Here is a 23311-nt window from a genome sequence, read left to right on the forward strand (position 1 = left end):
CATTCGGTCCCAGCTCCTGCCCACCTAGCAGTTCAAAAGCACCCCTAAGTGCAAGTAGATAAATAGGTACCGCTTTATAGCAGGAAGGAAACGGCGTTTCTGTGTGCTGCGCTGGTGCCGGCTCGCCAGAGCAGCTTCGTCACGCTAGCCACGTGACCCGGAAGTGTCTTCGGATGGCGCCGGCTCATGGCCTCTTGAGCGAGATGAGCGCGCAACCCTAGAGTCGGACACGACTGGCCCCTACGGGCAGGGGTACCTTTACCTTTATGTATATGTGTATGTATATGTATATATATATGTGTGTGTGTGTACACACAAACACACACGCACACACGTGTGTAGGCATGTGTCTGAAGGCAGCACTGTTTAGGGAAGTTTTTAATTACTGATGTTTTAATGTATTTTTAATCTTTTGTTGTTGTTGGATGGGCAGGGAATAAATATTATTATAATACATATGGCAGAGATGCTTTATAGCAAGAGAGTAATGTCGTTTAGCAAAAAACAAGCAAAACTGACAGCCTTGTGGAAGAGTGATGCAATTCTATAGTGGGAGATTAAAACAAAGGCACAAAGATGAGTGATTTCTAAGTAAACTCCCTACCATCTCCACAACTGTGTTTAAAGTTTAATGCAGACTGGTACACTTGGCAAGTCTGATGCATCCTTTTTACCTGCCAGTGCCACGTTTCACTAGCAGTCCTTTGGCAGTACTATGTGATCTTTCACAGTGAGCTAGTAGTAACAAAGAATTTTATTAGATGTGGAGCCAAGGGCGGGGGGGGGGGGGACTAAACCACAAAAAAGAGAAGCAGAATTGAGCAATTATTCCCAGTCATGATTTAAAAGCAAACACATGGGGGTGGAGGAATGGGAATATATGGCTGAAGGACTGTCAAATCCAAAACCACGCTTCTCAGGGCAGAAGGGGTGGGCAGGCGGGCAGCTGAAGGCAAGAAAAGTTTGGCAGCTACAAGGCTGGCGTATTTCCCCTTGTGGAACACAAGTCTGTATTCTAACACCTCGCTTGCTGCCTGCTCCAACAACAGCTGCAATGCTGCAGCAGCACTTCCAGCATCTTTTCAGGAGCAGCGCAGTGCTTGTGCAGCAGTATGCTTGCTGAAGTGTTGTGGCCTGGACTGGCGGCTTCTCCACTTGCTCAGACAGTCAGGAGCCTTTCTCAACAGTGCTGTCTGTGACTTGCCGGGAGAACAACCAGGCCAGGCCAGCAGCATGGCAACACATTGGCATTGCCAGGGCACCGGCTCAGGAAAACTGAAATGGCTGGGATGTGGGGGCTGCCATCGCCTGCTCCAGCATCTGCTGCCTGAGGCAGCCACTTCACACTTTCAAATGGTGGAGCCAGCCTTGCCTGCAGGGAGGTGGGTTGGCAGCGGGCTCTCATAGGCATGCCAAAGTTCTAGGCTTTTTCTGATGAATTGTTCTGTATAATCAATACTGTATTTTTCCCTGTATAAGACTAGGTTTTCTTCCTAAAAAATAAAGTAAAAAATTAGGGGGCGTCTTATACACGGATAGTGCCGAGGGTGGACTGGCAATTGGTTGTTACCGCAAAAATAGACGGGAAAATATGGCACTTAAAAGAATGATTTCAGAAGTTCTCCAGGAAGGCTTAGGTGTGTGTGGGGGGGGGGGTGTATGTGTGAGAGGCTTGGCTCTTCGTTGAGTTGACTGTTTTCCCCGTGACTTTTAGTCTGTTCTGTGATATAGTAGTGCAGCCAATGGCTAGGGAGGGTTGCAAACAGGCCATAGTTACAGTATAAGATACCCTCTTTTATAATGAGAGACTAGAGCCGACATTATGTTACTAATGTGCAATGTTACATAATCTTGCAATAAGTTTAGCAACTATTTTTGCAGCCGTTAAGCTACGTTCCTTAACACACTTCACTTTTAAGAGTTGGCCTGCTTGATTTCTAATGGTAGTGATTTCCACAGTAAATTTCTTTTTAGAATAGCAGCCTAGCACGTTTTAGGCAAGTAACTATTCTGAGGGTCATCCTGATGTTCTTAATCTGTAGGTATAAATAGTTTGTCTTGTATCCTTCATAAAGGGCCTAAAACAAATGCTTTCCTTCATTTCAGATTTTGGCTGTGTGTTAGTGTTACACTGACTGCTTCCTGCCATCTAGCCTCTGGGGTAGCTCAGTCGATAGAGCATGAAACTCTTAATCGCAGGGTTGTGCGTTCAAGCCCCACTTTGGGGGGGGAATATTTCAGGACCTTCGTGTTCCTGTCCAACTCTATAATTCCGTGATTCTATTATCCTTACGGCTATCAGAATGTATGACCCTTTGTTCTGTTTCTTAAGTGCTGGGCAACATTTAAAATTGTTGTTTTTTCCTGTCTTCAGCTTTTGGAAATTAACTGGACAGGACTGACCAATCTTCTGGATATTCCAGGACTAAAGTAAGCCAAAAATTGAATGTGAAACTATTTTTTTTTTAATGTGTTTTAGTGTGTGTGTGTGTGTGTATGTGTGTGTGCGCGCGCACATAATTACACCAGATAATTCCAAAGAAATAAGTGTTTGTGTTCCATCTGGTCTCTGGTATACTTTTTGGGAAACCGTCAATGTGATAGGTTGAGTTGACACACATTCTACATCTAAACCTTGGGATTGGGCAGTGCTTAACCATAGCCCTCAGTGATAGCTTGAAAACTTTAGAAGAAGAGGAATTGACAAATGTTCTGGCTTTTAGCTTTTTCAACGTGCATGCATGTAGGTTTTTTATGATTTTTTAAAGACAAACAGTATTAGTAGATAAGAATTTGCAAATGGAACAGCACAAAAAGGCTTGCAGACATGGGTTAAGGAAAGTACATATGGGGATTTGGAAATGCTCCTAAAGACCCAAGCTTGCTGTTTTGCAAGCTGCGAACTGCATCTTGTACAGTTTGTTTTGACTTCCAAAACCAGCCAGAAGAGTTGCAAAATTATAGGTGGCAAAGGTTAACTTTGCTTTGCTGTGAGCTTTCTGGTGAATAGCATCGTTTGTAATTTGCAGCAGTATAACATCTGGAAGAAAACAAGGTGTTTCTATGCAGGAAAAAAACTGCTAGCATTCTAGCTATATTTGGCTTGCCCATTCAAAGGAAAGAATGCAGTCAGTCTACTTTTGTTGCAGTCAAGAGAAGTCCCAGACTTGAGGTGGTGCATATTTGAGGCTAACTTGTAAAGCTCCACCCAGTACTGTAAACTCTGAAATCCTATGCTTACTGTTGATTAATTTCTCTCTCTTTCTTGAGCTCTCAATTTGGGACAAGCTCCTTGTGAATCTCTCTCTAAAACTTTCAGGCATAACTGAGTATCTTTGTTTCTTATTGCTGTCTCCAAATGCAGTAAGAAATTCTTAAGGTTGCTATATTACAGTACTTTTGAGAGAGAGAGAGACCATGCCAGCTTTTTTTTGCTGTGTTTTTTTGCTTGCCTCTTGACAAAATTAATTGGGGTGGGGTTGCAAAATGTAGGTTTCCCCAAAAAAAAAACTTACGGCAAAAGTTCATCGCAGATGTTAATTATAACTTGCAGTCATGTGGCCATTTCCACTGGTTGGGCATGTTGGTGCCCCAGTTTGTCTTGTTGTACATTTAATAATGTGCACTAAGCATCTGCTAGCATCTGCAGAGGTGTTTGCGTAATTACTCACTGTGTTGTGGCAGTATGGTGCTGTTGAGTCAGCAGATCCTCGTATTAAAGCAGGGGTCAGCAACCTTTTCCAGCTGTGGACTGGTCCACCGTCCCTCAGACCATGTGGTGGGCTGGACTATATTTGCGGGAGGGGGAAATGAACAAATTCCTGTGCCCCACAAATAAACCAGAGATGCATTTTAAATAAAAGCACACATTCTGCTCATGTAAAAACACCAGGCAGGCCCCACAAATAACCCAGAGATGCATTTTAAATAAAAGAACACATTCTATTCATGTAAAAACGTACTGATTCCTGGACCGTCCGCGGGCCGGATTGAGAAGGCAATTGGGCTGCATCCGGCCCCAGGGCCTTAGGTTGCCTACTCCTGCACTAAAGCATAGCTGGCTTTTGTGGGAGCCTGCCCACTTCCTGGTTGGATATTGATTCCATCCCTCCAACCCCTGGAAATCTTTATTTCACAGTCACACTGGGATCGTTCATATCAACTCATTTTTAGGAAGTGACTAACTACCTTGAATTCCCACAAATCCAGAGTAATTGTCCTCTGTGAAAATCTTTTTTTGCTTTCTTTTTTACATTTAATTTTTTAATTTGTATTCTGACAGATAAACTTGACATACAAACGTATAACAAACATCAAAAAGTGAAAAAAAATATAATAAAAATATGTTAATACACAAAACAAAAAACAATGTTAACAAAAAGAAAAAGAAGAAAAAGAAAATAATTATTAAAATAAACACATATCTCAAAATAAGTGATATATGTAACCAAATTTCATATCTTTGTTGACTTCCTTCATCCTCTATGTGGGTCTGATATCAACGTTAGTAATCTGTTTGCATTTGTCTGCTTATTTTCTCTCTTTGTAATTCTTTTTAATTATCTTTTTTTCTAATCATATATCAATTTGCAGAAGTTAATTAAAACAACTCCAAGCAGTAATATGTGGGCTTTGCTTTTTCAAATATTCATTGTATTTTTCCCAATCTTTTTGAAATTTTTGCTTTCTGTGGCCCCTGATCACATCTGTCATCCTTGCTAATTCAACATAACTAAATACTTGTCTTGCCACTCTTTTTTGGTTGGAATTGTCTCTTTTTCCAGTTTTTTGCAATCAGGGTTCTAGCTGCCGCCATGGCATACAAAAATAGTTTTTAATCATTTTTAGATATATCTGTATCAATTATTCCCAACTGGAAGGCTTCTGTCCCCCCCCCCCAATTGTATTTAAAGATTTTCTTCATTTCTTTTTTACATTTTAAAATGAAAGTGCTGGCTGACTTGTTAAAAGCCTTTTTAAATTGACTCAAATTGGCTCAAAGCTATAAAATACTGTGTAATTTCCTAGTAGAGAGAGAAAATATAAATAAGCTAATGACTGTATGATTTCAGTGAATCCAAGTGTTAAGGTAGTATGGCTTCATTCTGCTTCTGTTCCTTTGAGTAAAATGTTTTTTTGCTTTTTGTTTGCAAAACTTCCAAACGCAGTGCTGCGAACTAGCTTCCCTCCTCATATAAAATTTAAAACACCGTGGTGTTCATTTGATCTGTACTGATATCAATAGGGCTCAAATGTTTTCTTTGATACCACGGTAAAAATATGAAAGTCTAAGTTCCGAAGAGCTCTAGCTACAAGGCTAGATGAAACATGACGAGGATTGCACACCTATCAGTTGTTTTCACAGAGAGAATATGCTCCTCCAATCTATTTAGCCTCAATCTACTGTTTTCACCATCATTTAATAATGTCACATGAGACTCACACATTCTCTTTTCTTTCCCTTATCTGGCATTCAGCTTCTCTGTACACTTAATAGTTTTGAAAAATGGCTATATAAACTGGTTGGATGGTGAAAGGCATGGCCATTTCCCACTGTTGACTCTTTTCCACTGTTTGCCTGCCTGCCTGCCTGCCGCAGTACTGTAGACTGGTTGTAATATTTTATACTGATGTTCTGAAAAATTCTGATTCTTATCAGAGTGGGTAGTGTACTACATTAGTACCAAATTTGCCACGCGTAGGCTTCCCTTAGCATCTGCCTGGCCTCCCAAAAAATTATTACAGAAGAAGATTGACAAATGTCCACAAATGTGCTGATACCTTAAGGCTGATGTACTTGTGGAAGCTGCTTTGACTTCCTCCCTGGTGGTGTTTGCACTGACATAGCAAGCTGTGTGACCTGGGATAACTCAGTCTCAGAGCATGAGACTCTTAGGGTCATGAGTTCGAGTCCAATATTGGGCAAAGGATTCCTGCATTGCAGGGGGTAGGACTAGATGATCCTCAGTGTCCCTTCCAGCTCTACATTACTGTGATTCTTTGAGTTTGGATCATTTCATTACTGTGTGGCTTCCACATGCTCACAAGCTCCAAGTTCAGTCACCTGTGGGTTAAACCACAGAGCCTAGGACTTGCTGATCAGAAGGTCGGCGGTTCGAATCCCCGCGATGGGGTGAGCTCCCGTTGCTCGGTCCCTGCTCCTGCCAACATAGCAGTTCGAAAGCACGTCAAAGCGCAAGTAGATAAATAGGTACCGCTCTGGCAGGAAGGTAAACGGTATTTCCGTGCGCTGCTCTGGTTCACCAGAAGCGGCTTAGTCCTGCTGGCCACATGACCTGGAAGCTGTACGCCGGCTCCCTCGGCCAATAAAGCAAGATGAGCGTCGCAACCCCAGAGTCGTCCACAACTGGACTTAATGGTCAGGGGTCCCTTTACGTTTACCTTTACACCTTAGAAAAGCAAAGTAATTAACTTTTGTATGTTGATTACTTTAAGCTAACATCAGTTTTATCAATATATGATATATGAAACAATAACTTGGAGTAATGGGCCTTATTTTCTATTCAACGGTCTTTTATAGTAAATAATTAAGGCAACCCAGAGAAGAATGAATAATGTTTATACAAAGCCTCATTCCTGCCCCTTATTCCGAGCTACTGTTTCCATCTTGTGGCCATTGAAGGTAACAGTGCTTGGGATCCACGTCGTAAACTCTGGAAACTTCAGTGTTTTCATTTTGGCATCATTGTAGGCTCTCTAAGTGGTGGATGGATCTTATGTACTCTATTTACTTGAATCTAATGCTCACCTCTTTTGGCCAAATTAGGTTGCAAAAATTAAAGTGCACATTAGATTCGATGGCACATCTGCATTCGCCAGCAATATCTTTTTTGGTTTCAAGTTTCTGAAAACTGAGGTGCGCATTAGATTTGATGGCGTATTAGACTCGAGTTAATACAGTACACCTAGGGAAAGACTGATGATAATGCAAGTGTAGTGAATTTAAATGTATAGCACTCTCTGACCCAAGGAAGCAGGGCTGGTGTCAAGGCAGTTGTTGTGGGAACTAATTCAAAGCAGGGATCCCATTGACAAGAGCCTTTGTACCCCATGTTGTGAGGAGATAGACCCCTAGAAGGGTGTCTTGGGATGAGGGATGGGGTCTTAGGCAGAGTGTCTTGGTCAAGGACTGACCAAAATCTGGCATACACACTGAAAGCAAATAGCACTTGTTCTGTCAAATTTCACGTATGGAGATAGTTCAGGGTGAAAGGATAATTTGTAGGAGGAGTTCTACTACCACTCAACATAAAGATAGATAGATAGATAGATAGATAGATAGATAGATAGATAGATAGATAGATTTCCTCTAGACTTCATTACAACAAAACAAAAAGCCAGGAGTCCTAACTGAAATGACTCCAGGCAATCAGGTCATATGCTCTTGCTATTTGGGTCAGTTCTATATATACCCTTTCTTATAAAATTGAATGTAGATGAAGGGGAAAATCCAAGAATTTTAAGAAGTCCATGGAACTAGCTCAGAATTTTAACCAACGCGTAAAGGGGGCTGAACAAATATTTATGCAGCCTGCATATATAGGTAGATTTGCTGTACGCTCTATAAATCTGGTTGTCGCTTTTTAATTAGAAGATGAAGAAATGTTGGAAGAGAAATTGTGTTGGCAGTTTGCCTGAAATTTATTTACACTCCGGAGTTGAAATTCCTTACCCTGCAATGTTAACAGAAGCATAAATAACTGGCTTCAGCAAATGTAATAACTGTTTAAATAGTGATAGTGTGTCAAAAGTGCAACTAAGGCAAGATGTCTTAAAATAACTTCTCTTATGTTTTCTTCCCAATAGCGGTTTATCAGACACTATAATATCAGACATCATATCCAATTACCTGGTGCTTCCAAACAGGATCACTGTTCCTCTCGTCAGTGAGGTACAGATTGCTCAGTTGCGCTTCCCCATACCAAAGGTAAGAATTTTAGCATAAAATTATAAAAGAATACAATGTGAACTCAGTATCATTTGAGTAACCTTTGCAGAACCATTCAGATTCGTGAAAGTTTGATAAACACTATTTGTGAAGACCCTAAAAATCTGGATGCTGAGCGTATGACAGTAACTTCAGGTGGGTTTAGCCTTCCAAGGTGAAGCTAGGAATGTCCTTCCCTGTCATGGACAATATTTGAACAAAAGTATTTTAATGACTCTTCGTTTCCATACCTCAGGTTTTTCCATTTGTATAACTTAATGCTTATTTTGGGTAAAATTCTGAAATGATGAAGCAGTACAAAATGCAGCAATATCAAATGTTCATATGTGGGGGGGAAATAGACCAAAATTACTTCTGGAATGTTCTGGATAACCAGAGAAACTAACAGGAGCAGGCTGTTCACAGATACTTAAATCTTGACACTTGGTGCAGACCAGGTGACTGATCAAGTCTGTACTTGCTTAGCTTTTTTTCCTAATCATATTGAAATACTGCCCCTCAATGAGGCCAAACTTAGATTCACAAAATATTTAGGGGTATTCGTCCCCCCAGAACAAAAAACCTGGCTTTAACAACTCTTTGGAATCAAGTACTGCTATGCCACACACTATGCTCCAAATCAAGTTTAAAGAAATATAATTCAAAATAATAATGAATTTGCTTTCTGTTCTGTCATAAATTGGCAGAACATGCCATCCAGTCATAGATACATGCCCTTAGAACATAATCTACTATGTAGACTTGCGGTACTATGCCAGAGCAATCCCGTGACCAGGGACTAATAAGGATTGATCCAGTCAAGTTAATGGTCAGTCATCCTGCAGTGGAAAGAATTTGTGTTGATACTTTATTGTTGAAAACTATATGATGGATAACTATTTATTGCATCTTGACAGGGTGTACTAAGGATACACTTCATTGAAGCTCAGGATCTTGAGGGAAAAGATACTTACCTAAAGGGAATTGTTAAAGGGAAGTCTGACCCGTACGGAATCATTCGTGTTGGTAATCAAATTTTCCAAAGCAAAGTCATCAAAGAAAATCTCAACCCAAAGTGGAACGAAGTTTATGAGGTACAAAGTTTAAAATTGCTGTTCGATATTGGTACCCATTCTTCAAACAGCATTAAGATAGAGCCTTTGAGGGCTAATTCCGTATACATCTTTCTTACATGGCGAGATAATCACCTTTTGTGTCTTATCTGCTGCTGGTACATGGACCACTACAGCTGTCAGCACAACAGATTAGTTCAGGTATAATGCCAAGCCATAGTTTGGTGCTGTGTGAACAATGATGATAGTAATAATAATAACAGACAAGACTAACTTAGCACCATTAAATTCAGTGGCTCTACTCTGAGAAAAACTTAAATACAACCCGTTCACAATAGTTAATTTCTGGGTGGTGTTGTTAAGCCACTTTGTTCTGAAGTTAAACTGTGTAAAAAAAAATTCATTCTAAAAAGGTGAGGATGTAAAAGAGTTTTCTTTTGTTATTCATTTTTATCTATATGGTAGTAATAAATCCTATTGGTTTATCAGCATCCTTGTAATCAGACTTGTGTGTATCCTGCACTTCTCTACTTATATATAATTCTGTAGTGATAGGTATTTTGTATAGTGTAGACGCATTAAAAGCCATGTCAGATATTTGTGCTGAATAAGTTACCTTATTCACTACTTTATTCGCAGGCCTTAGTGTATGAGCACCCAGGACAGGAATTGGAGATTGAGCTCTTTGATGAAGACCCAGACAAGGATGACTTCCTGGGAAGGTACATGCCAAGCAAGATACATTTATGATATTGGCAAAAAAATAGTTGTTTTTCTACTTCTGATTTGAATGTTAATAGATAAAATTCCATGCTTCCTGTGTTTTAAGTATTTTTTAGTCCTTGTTTTCTCTTTGCGTGCCACTGCCAGAATCCCTCTTTCTATACAGTGGTACCTCGGGTTAAGAACTTAATTTGTTCCGGAGGTCCGTTCTTAACCTGAAACTGTTCTTAACCTAAGGTACCACTTTAGCTAATGGGGCCTCCTGCTGCCGCCACATGATTTCTGTTCTCATCTTGAAGCAATGTTCTTAACCCGAGGTACTATTTCTGGGTTAGCGGAGTCTGTAACCTGAAGTGTCTGTAACCCGAGGTACAACTGTAAATGAAAGGGGAGGGAAAGCTGAACTCGGCAGAACCTGAAGAAAAATAGTTAACATCTCCAAATGCAGTATTGGCATATGCACAGAACAGTTGCCTTTTCAAAATGCCATGATAATGCATGCATGGCATTTTAAAAATACCTACACGCTGAAAAGAAATAAATGTTTTAAGTGTTAGAAGTAACAATATGTTCGTACCTAATTCTTATGCTCTATTGCTTTTACTATTGTAACATATATCTGGCTTTAGCTGCCTGATACGTTGCCTGAGGAATAAACCATAAAAAGCTCATATGTGCCCTCATGGAAGCCATGCTCTGTTGTTTTCCCTAGAACACCATGTTATTCCAATTCAAGGACCTAATTTATGTCTTTTCCACAACAATTGCAAATGTGGCAATTTTCTTCAAAGCTCTTAACAAGCAGTCACCCTTTGCTTCATATATCCTTACCAATTCCTTTCTTGCCCCATGAGAACTTAGATGCTGTTCTCAATTCTACTCATTTTTTGTGGACCACTTCTCCTAATATGAACCGGCCCAGACTCTGCAGTCATCATCTGAGGCACTTCTTTGTGTGCTTTCTCTGGAGGGTGGCAACACGAGAACGGGCCTTTTCTGCAATGGCTCCCTGTTTGTGGAATGATCATCCTAGGAAGGCTCGCCTGGCGCCTTCATTCTATACTTTAGGTGCCTGGTGAAAACGTTTCTCTATAACCAGGCCTTTGGCATTCTGTGACCTTTAAACTGTGCTTGTGAGAGTGGGGTCATTTGTTTGTTTTATTATAGGCTGCGACCATTTCGCGCATGTCCAATTGACACACAGCCTTTTGGACCCAGGAAGGGCTTGCGTGGGGGCAAGGACCAGAACCTCTGCACAAAATGGTCCCTGCCTGTATTATTTATTTTGTGTTCTCATTTTGTATTTTTATGTTGTGAACCGCCCTGTGATCTTCAGATGAAAGGCGGTATACAAACTTAATAAACAACAAGAACAACAAATTATCATAAGGATAGTATAAATATGATTAGATTAACCCACTATCCTTTTTTATTACTTCATTGATCCCTCCAACTACACAACTTGCAGAAGAGATAATGATATTATTCTAATGTGTTTTTCTCCTAGTCTAATGATAGACCTAATTGAGGTTGAAAAGGAGCGCCATTTAGATGAGGTAAGTCTCTACCTGCTCTTTGGTGGGAAGAGTGTGGCAGGGCTCATACCCTGAGGTGGTCAGCCTACGGTACTTAATCACACTTCAGATTCAAATGTTGAATGATTTGATGGACCTTCCTTCCAAGACTGCAGCCTCCCTCTGCAGCAGATTTCTACATTTTTATAACACCGTTTATGTGGAACCATTGAAACACCATCTCTCCTCTGTGTCAATTTATTGTGATGGCAGACATTCTGAAGTTGTAGAATTGTGGCATGAATGGTCACAGCATGTGGAAGTCACTGATAGTCGTTGGTTGAAATGTTTTTTGTAAGGAAGCGTTTGTACAATGTCTTAACATGAAGTCATTTTTATTGTTGTGTTAGAGAATGGATTGAATGTAAAAGATAAATGGGAATCATGTTGACTTAGCTGTTTTTGTTGGTTAGTTTCATTATGCTATGTCAGTGTGCCATTTCACAAAGTACCAGTAATATGTCATGAAACAGAATCTATAATATCATAGGTTGACTTATTAGTGGATGGCTTTGCCTCTCACAATTTTTTATTTACTTTGCCTACAGTGGTTTACTTTGGATGAAGTTTCCAAAGGAAGATTGCATTTAAAACTAGAATGGCTCACATTGATGCCTACTGCAGAGAATCTTGATCAGGTATTTTGTTTTATCTTTTTAATACATGGTCTCACAGCTTTAAACAGGCCGTTCTCAATAAAGATAAGAACGAAGACCTGGGTCTTTACACATACATAAGTCATATTGCTTGATAAACAATGGTTTGTTATTGCATGTGCGGGAGCCACACTGAGCCTCAGGCTTCCATGCAGCTAGAAAGAGGACTTAAGAAGCTTTTACTTTCTGTTTTACGTAAACTGTGGCTTCCTGTTTTGTCCAGACTGGGATCATGGTATACAGAAGCCAGCTTCATAAGCCATGGTTTAGAGTTGGCTTGAATTGATTCAGAGTAAATGCTAAACACAGTCCCTAGTTCAGGTAAAACAGAAAGCAGAAAGAAAAATGGTTCTGAACCCCCCTTTGGCCATGTGGGAGGTGGAAGGAGGAGTGGTGATTCTGAGTCGCACAGTTACTTGTGCATGTCTTACCATGGCATTCCAACAGAGGGCTCCCCCGGCAATATACCATATTTTCCTGACTATAAGACGCTCCTTATTTTGGGGGACTCGGATTTAAGAAAATGGGGGGGAGATCTACCCGTGTATAAGGTGCCCCCAAATTTTGGACATTATTTTTAAGGAAAAAACCCCAGTCTTATACAGTGGTACCTCGGGTTAAGAACTTAATTCGTTCTGGAGGTCCGTTCTTAACCTGAAACTGTTCTTAACCTGAAGACCACTTTAGCTAATGGGGCTTCCTGCTGCCGCCGCGCTGCCGGAACACAATTTCTGTTCTCATCCTGAAGCAAAGTTCTTAACCCGAGGTACTATTTCTGGGTTAGCGGAGTCTGTAACCTGAAGCGTATGTAACCTGAGGTACCACTGTACACGGGAAAATATGATAATTAACTTGAACATTTCTTTTAAATTATGCCTCTCTTACTTTAGGTTCTAAAAAGCATTCGAGCTGATAAAGATCAAGCCAATGATGGCCTGTCGTCAGCATTGCTTATTCTCTACTTGGATTCCGCAAGAAATCTGCCAGTAAGTCCCTTTGTGGTAATGGTATTTCTCTTCGAGTGATTCCCATTTTTTTATTCTGTCACACATTGCTTATTACTAAGCCACTTTGCCTCACTAACTCACATTATGCCATGTTTTTAATTACATTTTCATCTGCATTCTGCAACATTAGCATCTTTTTATAGGAAACACACATTGCGATTGAGTCTGTTTGCGGCGCTGGTCTACCAATTGCATTTTCAGAACTTATAAAAGATTTTGATTAAAGTTGTAGCCTTGAAAGAAAACGCACGAGGAGTCCTATGAAAAGTGTGCCAAGCCCAATAGAAGTATATTCACTTGGATTTAAGAATGGATACTTTGGGGGCTCATATCTGTGCGCTTCTACGGTTAGAGCTGCAGTCTTAGGCATGCATAGTAAGACTGGTTGGTTTGGGTCCTGACTTTTGTTCCATGAACAGAAGGAGAGTAGTGCTGAGTGAAACTCTACTTCTGTGAATAGAAGATCTTTTGAATCATGGAGCAAAAAAAAATCAGAGACCCAAGCTGTAGCTGAGCGAGCATATGTAGGATCATGCTCCTTGTTTTATGATGGCATTGTTAGGAGTTGGCCACCGTTTTGTGAACATTGAGTATGCACATAAAACAAAGCTTTTGTTTACTTCTTCCAAATAGCAGCTCCTATATAGTAGTATAGGCTCTACTTGCTTCATAACAAAACAACCCCATAATTCTGCAAGTGCAGATCTCCTGCCTATACTTATTTGGATCAAGGCCAACCATTTGATGTGCGTAACCTAATACCATTATTCCTTATAAGAGAATTCCCTGATTTAGGCTGCATGTCTTACAAGGTCTTCTCAGGCACAAAGGGAACCCTGAATGAAAAGAAATTACAAAGACAAGGAGTTGCTTTTTAAAAAAATGAGCCCAAAGCGGTGCTCTTAAGGAGTGATGATTTTCAAGGAACATTTCCAAAATGGGGATGTGAAAAATGAAGGAAACAAGCTGCCCCTGTATCCTCTGTCAGGAAGGATGCTTCGCTTGGAAGCCACACGCTGCGAAGACCCAAAGATAGGTTCGTGCCTATACCAGACAGTGCCATCTTCTGCGGGAGAAGCTGAGCAGAAAGATTCACTTGCCTTTCAGCTATTTTTCTGTATATTTCTGCTGGGCAGTTGGGAGCTGCTACTCTCCCAAGAGTAGACGCTCTTCCATTGTAGGTTGTTCCCTTGCTCTGTTAATGAGTAATAGACTTGGTCATTTTTTTAGGCTGAGTTAAAGGGGACGCGGGTGGCGCAGTGGGTTAAACCACAGAGCCTAGGACTTGCCGATCAGAAGATTGGCGGTTCGAATCCCTGCAACGGGGTGAGCTCCCGTTGCTCGGTCCCAGCTCCTGCCAACCTAGCAGTTCGAAAGCACGTTAGAGTGCAAGTAGATGAATAGGTACCGCTCCAGCGGGAAGGTAAACGGCGTTTCCGTGTGCTGCTCTGGTTCACCAGAAGCGGCTTAGTCATGCTGGCCACATGACCGGCTGTACGCCGGCTCCCTCGGCCAATAAAGCGAGATGAGTGCCGCAACCCCAGAGTCGGTCACGACTGGACCTAATGGTCAGGGGTCCCTTTACCTTTACCTAAATACTGCTCCTTCTTGACTCCATTCATATCTGCCTTTTGAAGAGATGGCAAACTTATTAAGGACCTTGAGTCTGCCTGCTCCCTGTTTTCTGCCATACAGACCAAATTTCAGAAGTGAATTCTGGAATAGCCCAGATTTGCTAATCTCTTTTGATATTTTAAAGACAAAGTAAGAATTGGATATTGGTCTTGGAGTACTTGCTTCTTACACTCGAAACAGTGTTTATGCATCAGTATATTTAAAAGTTAATTTTCTCAATTTTCTATGCTGTTATTAAGGTTGCCGGGTGCAATCTTCACACTAATATTTTAGTTTTCTGCAATCATTGATACCCAAAGAAGTAACTTGTTGCAATCTAAAATGCCGATGGTTGTTTTCTTGGTGTGTTTGGGGGGGCTGGGATTGGGAAAGTGTTGTGCGATGTATTTAAAAAAATTAAATTGTGGTCACGTTTTTCTATTTCCTTTCCATTACAGGTTTAAAGGTGTTTTTTTTAGTTTTTAGTTTTAAGTGGAGAAACTTGAAACTTTTAAATAAACTAATCCATTGGGACATGATGTTCAATGTATATTAATAAGTAACTGGGTGGATAGTGCATATGACTTTACAGGATCTCACAGCATAATTGAAGTTTACTTGATGGTGTGCTACTTGTTTAAGTAGTAGGGGAAGTGGTATTACCTGCAAATTTACCATTCAAGGGTCTCCTCTATCAGAAACATGTGTAAGGTAATCAGGGTGGGGGAACAGCTCTTGAGCAAAGAGTATAGCCATAGAGAAAGGATGAGGAACCTACCTATCCAGATGTTGCTGGACTCCAGTTGCCCCCTTTGGAAGGATCACAGGTTTCCTATCCCTGTCATAGAGGGTTATGGTAATCTGACAAAGGTGTCCAAAGTTTTGTTGGAAGAGATTGAAGCCTCTCTCTTGCCCAGATAGAACTTGGATCTGTCCAATGATTTAGTCACACCCACACCTTTACTTTTTAAAACGCTTCAAAACAGTGATTTGATGATGATAAATGGCATAGGGATTCTCCTTCTACTGTATTAATTTTATTAATACATGATTGCCGGATATTGGGCCAGTTTGGGATTATGAAAACACCCTTTGTAAATTATACTGAAACATACAAATGTGATTAAACGCGTTTGCAGAAGGATGTGTAAGTAAAAGGTCCTATGATTTGCTCAAGTGGTACTGTAGATGGAAGCATGCAAACAATTGTGTGGGGGGGGGGGAGTTACTTTGCTGTGTTAATGAGGTGAGACCAACAAATGGCAAAAATGATGACACATGTACCTTTGGTGGGTGCCAGTCTGTAATTCCAGACACCTTTGACTGTTTTCCTTAACTGTGCTAATGGTAAAGCTGCTTGTGCATTCATGCTGCCACAACCCTCTGCTTTCTTCTTCCATTTCCATCTTCCTAAAGAGTATCTACGAAGGAAACTTTGGGTGTGGATACTTAAAAGAGAGGAGAGCATCGGGACTAGTCTTTTGTGAAAATACTACCTCACTCTATAGAACACTATTTGTGAGTTCTCGGGTGTTACATGTGTATTATACATTCTCTCTCTTTTGTTTTTTTTAACCCGCCAGAGTGGATTGGTGCAACTAAACCCACTTAACCCTAATAGTGGAATGGTGGAAGCATGCAGTTTTCGTTCACACGCATGGCTTTTTTTTTTTTTTAAAGTGTGCAGTGTTGTTATACTTACTGCATTTCCAAACTGTTTTATCAGCTCGGTTTGTTAGGTATGTTTTGTTAATTTTAAACTAGCCTTTTCAAAGATTAGCATGTTTATTCGTTAATCTCCGTGGGTACTTTAGAAGAAATGCAGACGTTTGCTTGCAGCGAAATGAAACTGTCGTGGATTTTCAGAGCCAACCTCTTTTGCGATGCTTTGGAAAATTAAGTGCAAGTTTTGTGGTGTGTTGTACGCGAGGACCTGGAATCTCCTAGATTTGGTTCAAGTTGCACAATGAAAGAGAAAGTTAGTTGTGTGTTCCCCAAGTTACATGGTAAATTTTATGTTCTGTGCTGCAGGATGGAGGGAGCGTATTCCCCAATGGCCTTTTGTCACTCAGAAAAAGTCCCTGCAGTATTAGTGCTTCTACCAGTCGGAAATAATGGCTTCTGTTTTGGAGACTATGGTTAGAATGCTAATAATGCATTGACAGGTGATGTCAAAATTAACATGCTTTTCAACTCATGGGCTTTTAAAGCAAAACCCCTGTTTTCTCCGTACGATGGTAAACACTCACATAACACATTTAGATTCTAAACCCAAGAAAGCCTGTAGATGCATTCATAGGCTGCAGTTTGAAATGATGTGACCATTTCGCATAATCAAAGCTTTAAAAAAAAGAGAGGAGTTGGCCAGATGTTTTCATTGTGACACCAATGGCCTGTTCACACACAAACTCCTTTATATTGGGGGATCATTCATCAGTGCTTTGTGTGCTAATACTAGTCTTATATTTAAGCACTAACCTGGTAGTTGTAGGTGCAGCTGGGAAACCGAGGAGGCAAGCCCACTCCATTCCCAGTGTGGAAATTCAACTTTCTGCCCCTCTTCTGTCAGTCCCCGCCAGGCTAGTGTATTTATTACACTATCAGGCAGAGGGCCTTCTTGGAAGTGGCACCTGCCCTGTAGAATGCCTTCCCATCAGATGCCAAACAGATAAACAACTATATGATTTTTAGAAGACATTGGAAGGCAGCCCTGTATAGGGAAGTCTTTAATGCTTGATGTTTATTGTGTTTCCCCCAGAGTGACTGGGGGAATCTGTCAGATGGGTGGCATATAAATAATGGCCTCGAGTCCTTTTATTCCTGTCTGAATAATCCTAGATGTTTGCATTCATTTTATAAGTCTTTAGCTCATCAGTCTTGCACCTGGTATAACATTTTATACCTTTTTATAAGCAGATGAGTCTTACTTGGAGGGATAGGTACTTATCTCTTCCCTGGCCCTATTCTGGCTTTCAGTGGAACTGAGCTTAGGTGTGAAAATCACATTTTAGGATTGTGTGTACATTTTCCAGCTCCATACCAACGTGGTTTGGTGTTGAGTCAGATGTTTGCCAAATTGGGTGTGCTTCTAAGTTGTCTTTGAGAACCCAGCTTTAGTTCTGGTACTGAAAATGACTTTAGAAGCACATTCAATGTGTTTCTTTTTTCATCCAGGGTAGTGGCAGTCACATGTAATGCCAGGACTCCTTGGCTGTGGTGATGAGGAAATTTCACACATGGGAGAAAAGTGCTCATAATCCCACATCCTGCCAATAGCTTTCTCAGCCCCATGTGGTACGTTGTGCCACATGTTGTGTCTCCCAAGTGCTAAGTTCCCTTTCATGTTAAGTTGGCCTAGATGGGAATAGCTTGTTACAGCCGACAAAGATTGCTCTAGAAAAAATAATAATCAATTTTAACAGCAACTTGAGCCAAATTAAGCTGGAGTTTGTGTTTCCCTTTTTTACTTTAGAAGTGGCTGACCCCCCTTTCCTGTTTTGGGTAATTTTAAAGGCTCCTTCCCTTCTCAGACATTATAAAGTTTGCATGGCAGCAGCATGCAAACTGCAATCCCCTATACAACCCATTGCTTTAATTCTGATATCGCTGCCTTCTCAGTTAAAGCAGTTACAGTGCCCATTTGAACTTAACACGATTCTTTTAAAAATAAGAGTATGGCAAAATTTCAGCAGGATCACAAACTTTGAACGTACTCGTGACCTTCGTGAACCCCTGAAAATAAAGCAGCAAGAACTAGCAGTGACTGAACCTTGCATATCAAGAAGTAGCACGTATAGAAAAAAGGATTGGGGATCTACGTGTACATGCAACGTAAAATTATTTGGGTTGTTTCTAAACCTTATAGGCCACTTTTTTCTTTCAGTCTATATACATAGCTGTCAACTTTCCCCTTTTCTTGCGAGGAATCCTATTTGGAATAAGGGAATTTCCCTTTAAAAAAGGGAAACGTTGACAGCTATGTCTACATATAATGCACATAGCTATTCCTAGTGGCAAATAGAAACAGGCCAAATTCCTGCACGTTGTGTTGTCAATTCTTGATTCTTAAGACGCCTTTCCAGTTTGCCAGTAGCATGAGTGTGGTATGTACACAACTCTTTGAAACGCTCCTGCAAAGAACTCTTGACTCAAATTGATCCATTGCTTCAAGAAGAACTTCATGTTCTTGAGTGTACTTACTGGGTTACTTATGGCCCTGGGAAATAAATTTCTTTCTAAGGAGCTATATTCAGAGATAAGAAACTATGTCCATTCTCTCTCTTACCCCCCTGAAGAAGGAAGGACCACAAAACATGGCAATCCTGTATACCTCACGTTTCTAGTTTTTTCCAACAGGTTTGTGGGATTGGTTTTTTGTTTTTGTTTCAATGCATGACTTTCACATCAAAACTCATGCTGTACCCTGAAACAGAGACAAATGTATGTGTCTAACAACCAGATTATTCCACCCCCGCAGAAAACAGGAAAAAATCCTGTGCAATTGAATTTTTAAAGAGTTATTTCTGGAACAATCTAACTTTCTCCTCCTGTTTTGGGTTACAGCATGGCTGCGAAGTTGCTTCTATTACTGAACAGCAAATGCCATGAGCTTTCAAAGCAGAACTTTTCTATTAAATATAAGGTTCTGCTTCAAAAACCCATGGGTTGAAAACGGCACCCTGAACACCTGTTTGCTTTCTTTCGAAGCCCCTTCTCCTATTCAGCTGGTAGCATTGCAGTTTTTCTTGGTAGCTTAATTCTTAATAGCTTGCCTGAGTCACTTCTGGGGTGATGCAGCTATTACCAACATAAAATGAGAAATTGTTAATGGAAATGGTCAGAGGCCAATCTTGTTTAAATCCACTCCTATTCGTACATCTCGAATTCAAAAATGAAATTTATGTTGTGTCGAACCGCTTTGAAAAGAGAATAATAAGGGAGAAGACTATTAGCCCTACTGGAAAAAATGGTGTCTAATTAGAATACTGGAATTAAAGATAGAATGAGGACAAAAGACTTTGTCGTATTATTTTGAAATAATCATTTTGTTGTTTCCCCTTCATTCCAAGAATGTTTTTTTCCCCTGGTCCCCTGTTGTCCTGTCCTTACTTAACCTCCATAGAACTGCTTCATTGCATGCCTTATTAACCCTTTGTATGTTCATTTTCTTCTGCTTTAAAAGCATAATCCATTAGAGTATAATCCAGATGCCTTGAAGAAGTCTGCTGTTCAGAAAGCCCTGAAGGTAAAGCAAATATACCTTTCCATTTAAAGTCACAACATTAAATGGAGTCACAGAGTCACTTGTAACAAATTGACATTCCTATGTATTTTTTTGTGCCACAGAACGTAATCTTACTACTTGGTACCAGGCATTAAGACACAGAGTGTTGATCTATTTGTCTGTGAGACAGCACACCGAAAATCGTATCAGTGTAGCATTGTAAACATTAAAACCTTATTATAACTAAGCGAAAACAAAGCTGTAAACAAAGACAAAACTACCAGATTCTACTGTGAATCATGCATTTACTGTATTTAAAGCGTAATCAAATTTATCAGTAATCTGTGATGAAAGCTGAAGTCTTCATAATAAGGCTAGTACAAGGGGCACTTTAAGAATATTACGATTATAGAGTTGGAAACAATCTCAGAAGGTCATCTAATCCATCCCCCTTCTGATGCAGGAAATCAAAAATTGTTCTGCTTAAAAACCTGTAACAGAGGAATCCATAGTACCGTATTTTTCGCCCTATAGGACGCACTTTTTCCCCTCCAAAAATGAAGGGGAAATGTGTGTGCGTCCTATGGGGCGAATACAGGCTTTCGGTGAAGCCTGGAGAGCGAGAGGGGTCGGTGCACACCGACCCCTCTCGCTCTCCAGGCTTCGCGGACCTCTCCGCAAGCAGTGGGAGCGCTCCCGCTGTTTGCGGAGAGTGGCCTGCATGCTGAAGCCTGCGCGCGCTGAGCTCAGCGCGTCCAGGCTTCGCGGACCTCTCCGCAAGCAGCGGGAGCGCTCCCACTGCTTGCGGAGAGTGGCCTGCATGCTGAAGTCTGCGCGCGCTGAGCTCAGCGCGTCCAGGCTTCACAGACCTCTCCGCAAGCAGCGGGAGCCAGCACTGGGCCTCCCCTGCCCCAGCCCCGCGCCTGGGGGGAAAATAATTTTTTTCCCTTTATTTCCCTCCAAAAAAACTAGGTGCGCCTTATGGGACGGTGCGTCCTATAGGGCGAAAAATACGGTAATTCCTTATGTTTAGTCTAAATCATTTCTGTTGTAATTTGAGCCCATTGGCTCATTGCTATCTTCCAGCACAGCAAAACAGCAAAATGAAATTGATTAGAAACTAGCTTTGTAGACTTACTCATAGCAGCATGTTTCAGGATGACCCTTAAAGGTACTGGCCAGAATTCACATAGACAGATGACCAGTGGCAACCATAAATTGAGTTCTCTCAAGTAGCAGGAGGGTGCCTCCAGTATATTCACCATAGGAGTAATATTTCCAAAATATGCTTGCAGCACTGAAAGATGTAATTAGTGCCATCGGTTGGAAAGAAAGGATTATTTACAAACGTGTGTATGCATATGCAAATGCCCACAGTCAGCCTCTCCTCCCCTGTAAACAATCTTAACTGGAAGCAGGCTCAAAGGGGATGGATATAATTTTATTTTATTTATTAAGTTTATATATCAGGGGATCACAGGGTGGTTTACAGTAATTGTCCCTGTGTGTAGGAAGTTACAGCTTCTTCTCACTGGCCATTATAATAGAATCATTGACTTGGAAGGGTCATGTAGTCCAACCCCTTGCAATGTAGGAATCTCAGCTAAAGCATCCATGGCAGGTGGCCCTCCAACCTCTGCTTAAAAACCTCCAAGGAAGGAGAGTTCACAACCTCCCGAGGGAGTCTGTTCCGTTGTCGAACAGCTCCTACTGTCAGAACGTTCTTCCTGATGCTGAGTCGGAATCTCCTTTCTTGTAACTTGAATCCATTGCTGCGGGTCCTACCTTCCAGAGCAGGAGAAAACAAGCTTGCTGTATCTTCCACGTTACAGCCCTTAAGGTATTTGAAGATGGCTATCATATCTCCTTTCAGTCTCCTCTTTTCCAGGCTAAACCTACCCAGCTCCTTCAACCATTCCTCATAAGGCTTGGTTAGAAACAAGGCCAGCCAAATTAGTGGATCCCATGTGCGAGGAATTAAAATTACTGTTTTGCAGCTGTTGTATGAGGGAGCATACACTTCATCTTGCTTAATATTCCTGGAATATTTATGCATTGCTTTACAGCATTGGATTAGCAAAATGAAAAGAAATTCCCTCTACTGGGAGAGATTTTTATATTCGTAGACAGTTCAGTGCACTGCAAAAATATACACTTTGCTTATCCTTCTTCTGTATGATTAAAAAAAAAAAGATTCTTAACTGCAGCGTTCAGGAAGACTAAAAAGAGAGAGTAACATAAAGGAAACCTGTGGATAGTGAGAAATAAGAGGGGATAAACGTAACTATTTGGAAAACGGAAAGTCAAGCACCCAGTAAACAGAAAGTTCTATCTTGTAAAGGTTGGTGGCTGAGAACTTGATTTAATGCTATATACTTCATTCAGTGATCACTAAACCAGTTTCTTGGCAAACAGCCCCATAGTTAATATTTTGGGGGGCATGTTTGGTGAGGCGGTGGAGGATCAAAGAAACTCTCCTTTTATTCTCCTGAGCACATAGAAGATTAATGATATGGCTTCTTTTAAAATTGAGTATTTTGTATGAGAAATGGAATTTGCATTTCAAGATGAATTGCAGTAAAAAAAACCCCTCTGATTTGATAGGAATCAAAACATGCTGTATGATTCTCCTAATCTAAAAGTTTTAGCTTCATTCAATGAAAGATAATGATCAGTAAAAAGAGAGGCATTAATAGCTTATGTATCAATTAAAGCTAAATTTAAAAATATTTTTATTCGAAAATTTCAGGACAACAGCTGATTTAATACATGTTTAAGAACCTCTAACCATTTAACATAGTTTATTAACCTCTGCTTTTTCAGCATTTTAATTTGTCCTATGTCTCAAGTTCAAATAAATTTGTTAACAATCTAGGTAATGACTTTTAACAACATTAATAGCTGCTTCGGATTAACTGTTGTATATACTTCTCTTTTTAATGAAAGCGTTTCTGTGAGACATTATATTAAAGCATGATAACAGACATTCACGATTGGGGAATGTTCAGTTTCTGTGAAATGATGATAAGTCACTGTTTACTTTTTGCAGTTTGACCTATTGGTATGCAACTGGGGAGCAAGGCTCAGACATGACAGATGGTTGGGTAAACCTATAAGATATCATAGCGCATCTCCTTCTTTGCTTCTCCCCCCTTCAAAAAAAAAAAAAAGATGTTTTATGAGTCTGAAGTTCAGCTTAATCATAATATTCCATCATACATATAATAAAAATAAGCTTTCTAAGCTTGCGCTTTATCCATATCCCCCATCTGCATGCAGACCGCAACATTCATTTATTTTTTTCTGGGATTTGAAATGCTTATTAACAGATTGAGAGGTTGAACTTTATGGAACAGTTTCATTCAAAAGTGTGGGGGGGGGGAATATGGGAAGGAATTTGAAACTCAGTTGTGTCGGTAGTATCCCTGTACAGAATATTTCAAGGTAGGTGTGTGTGATTGCTGTTTGCCTCATAACCTATAAACAACTTTG

General features: G+C 40.5%; 1 protein-coding gene across 4 annotated transcripts in view; it reads left to right on the forward strand.

The window, feature by feature from the left end:
• ESYT2 (extended synaptotagmin 2) overlaps positions 1–23311 on the forward strand; it is a 76973-nt gene that overhangs the window by 40672 nt on the left and 12990 nt on the right. Inside the window, exons 7-15 of one of the 4 annotated variants that reach the window (XM_081931597.1) lie at positions 2375–2430; positions 7828–7948; positions 8866–9042; positions 9661–9743; positions 11252–11300; positions 11867–11956; positions 12865–12960; positions 16012–16113; positions 19778–19840. In XM_081931597.1, coding sequence (XP_081787723.1) covers positions 2375–2430; positions 7828–7948; positions 8866–9042; positions 9661–9743; positions 11252–11300; positions 11867–11956; positions 12865–12960; positions 16012–16113; positions 19778–19840 — 837 coding nt within the window. The remainder of the gene's footprint in view (positions 1–2374; positions 2431–7827; positions 7949–8865; positions 9043–9660; positions 9744–11251; positions 11301–11866; positions 11957–12864; positions 12961–16011; positions 16114–19777; positions 19841–23311) is intronic. The other 3 variants (XM_081931598.1, XM_081931599.1, XM_081931600.1) reach the window with 3 other exon arrangements.

This window comes from Podarcis melisellensis, assembly GCF_964234715.1.
Source record: "Podarcis melisellensis genome assembly, chromosome: 12".
Lineage (NCBI taxonomy): Eukaryota > Metazoa > Chordata > Lepidosauria > Squamata > Lacertidae > Podarcis > Podarcis melisellensis.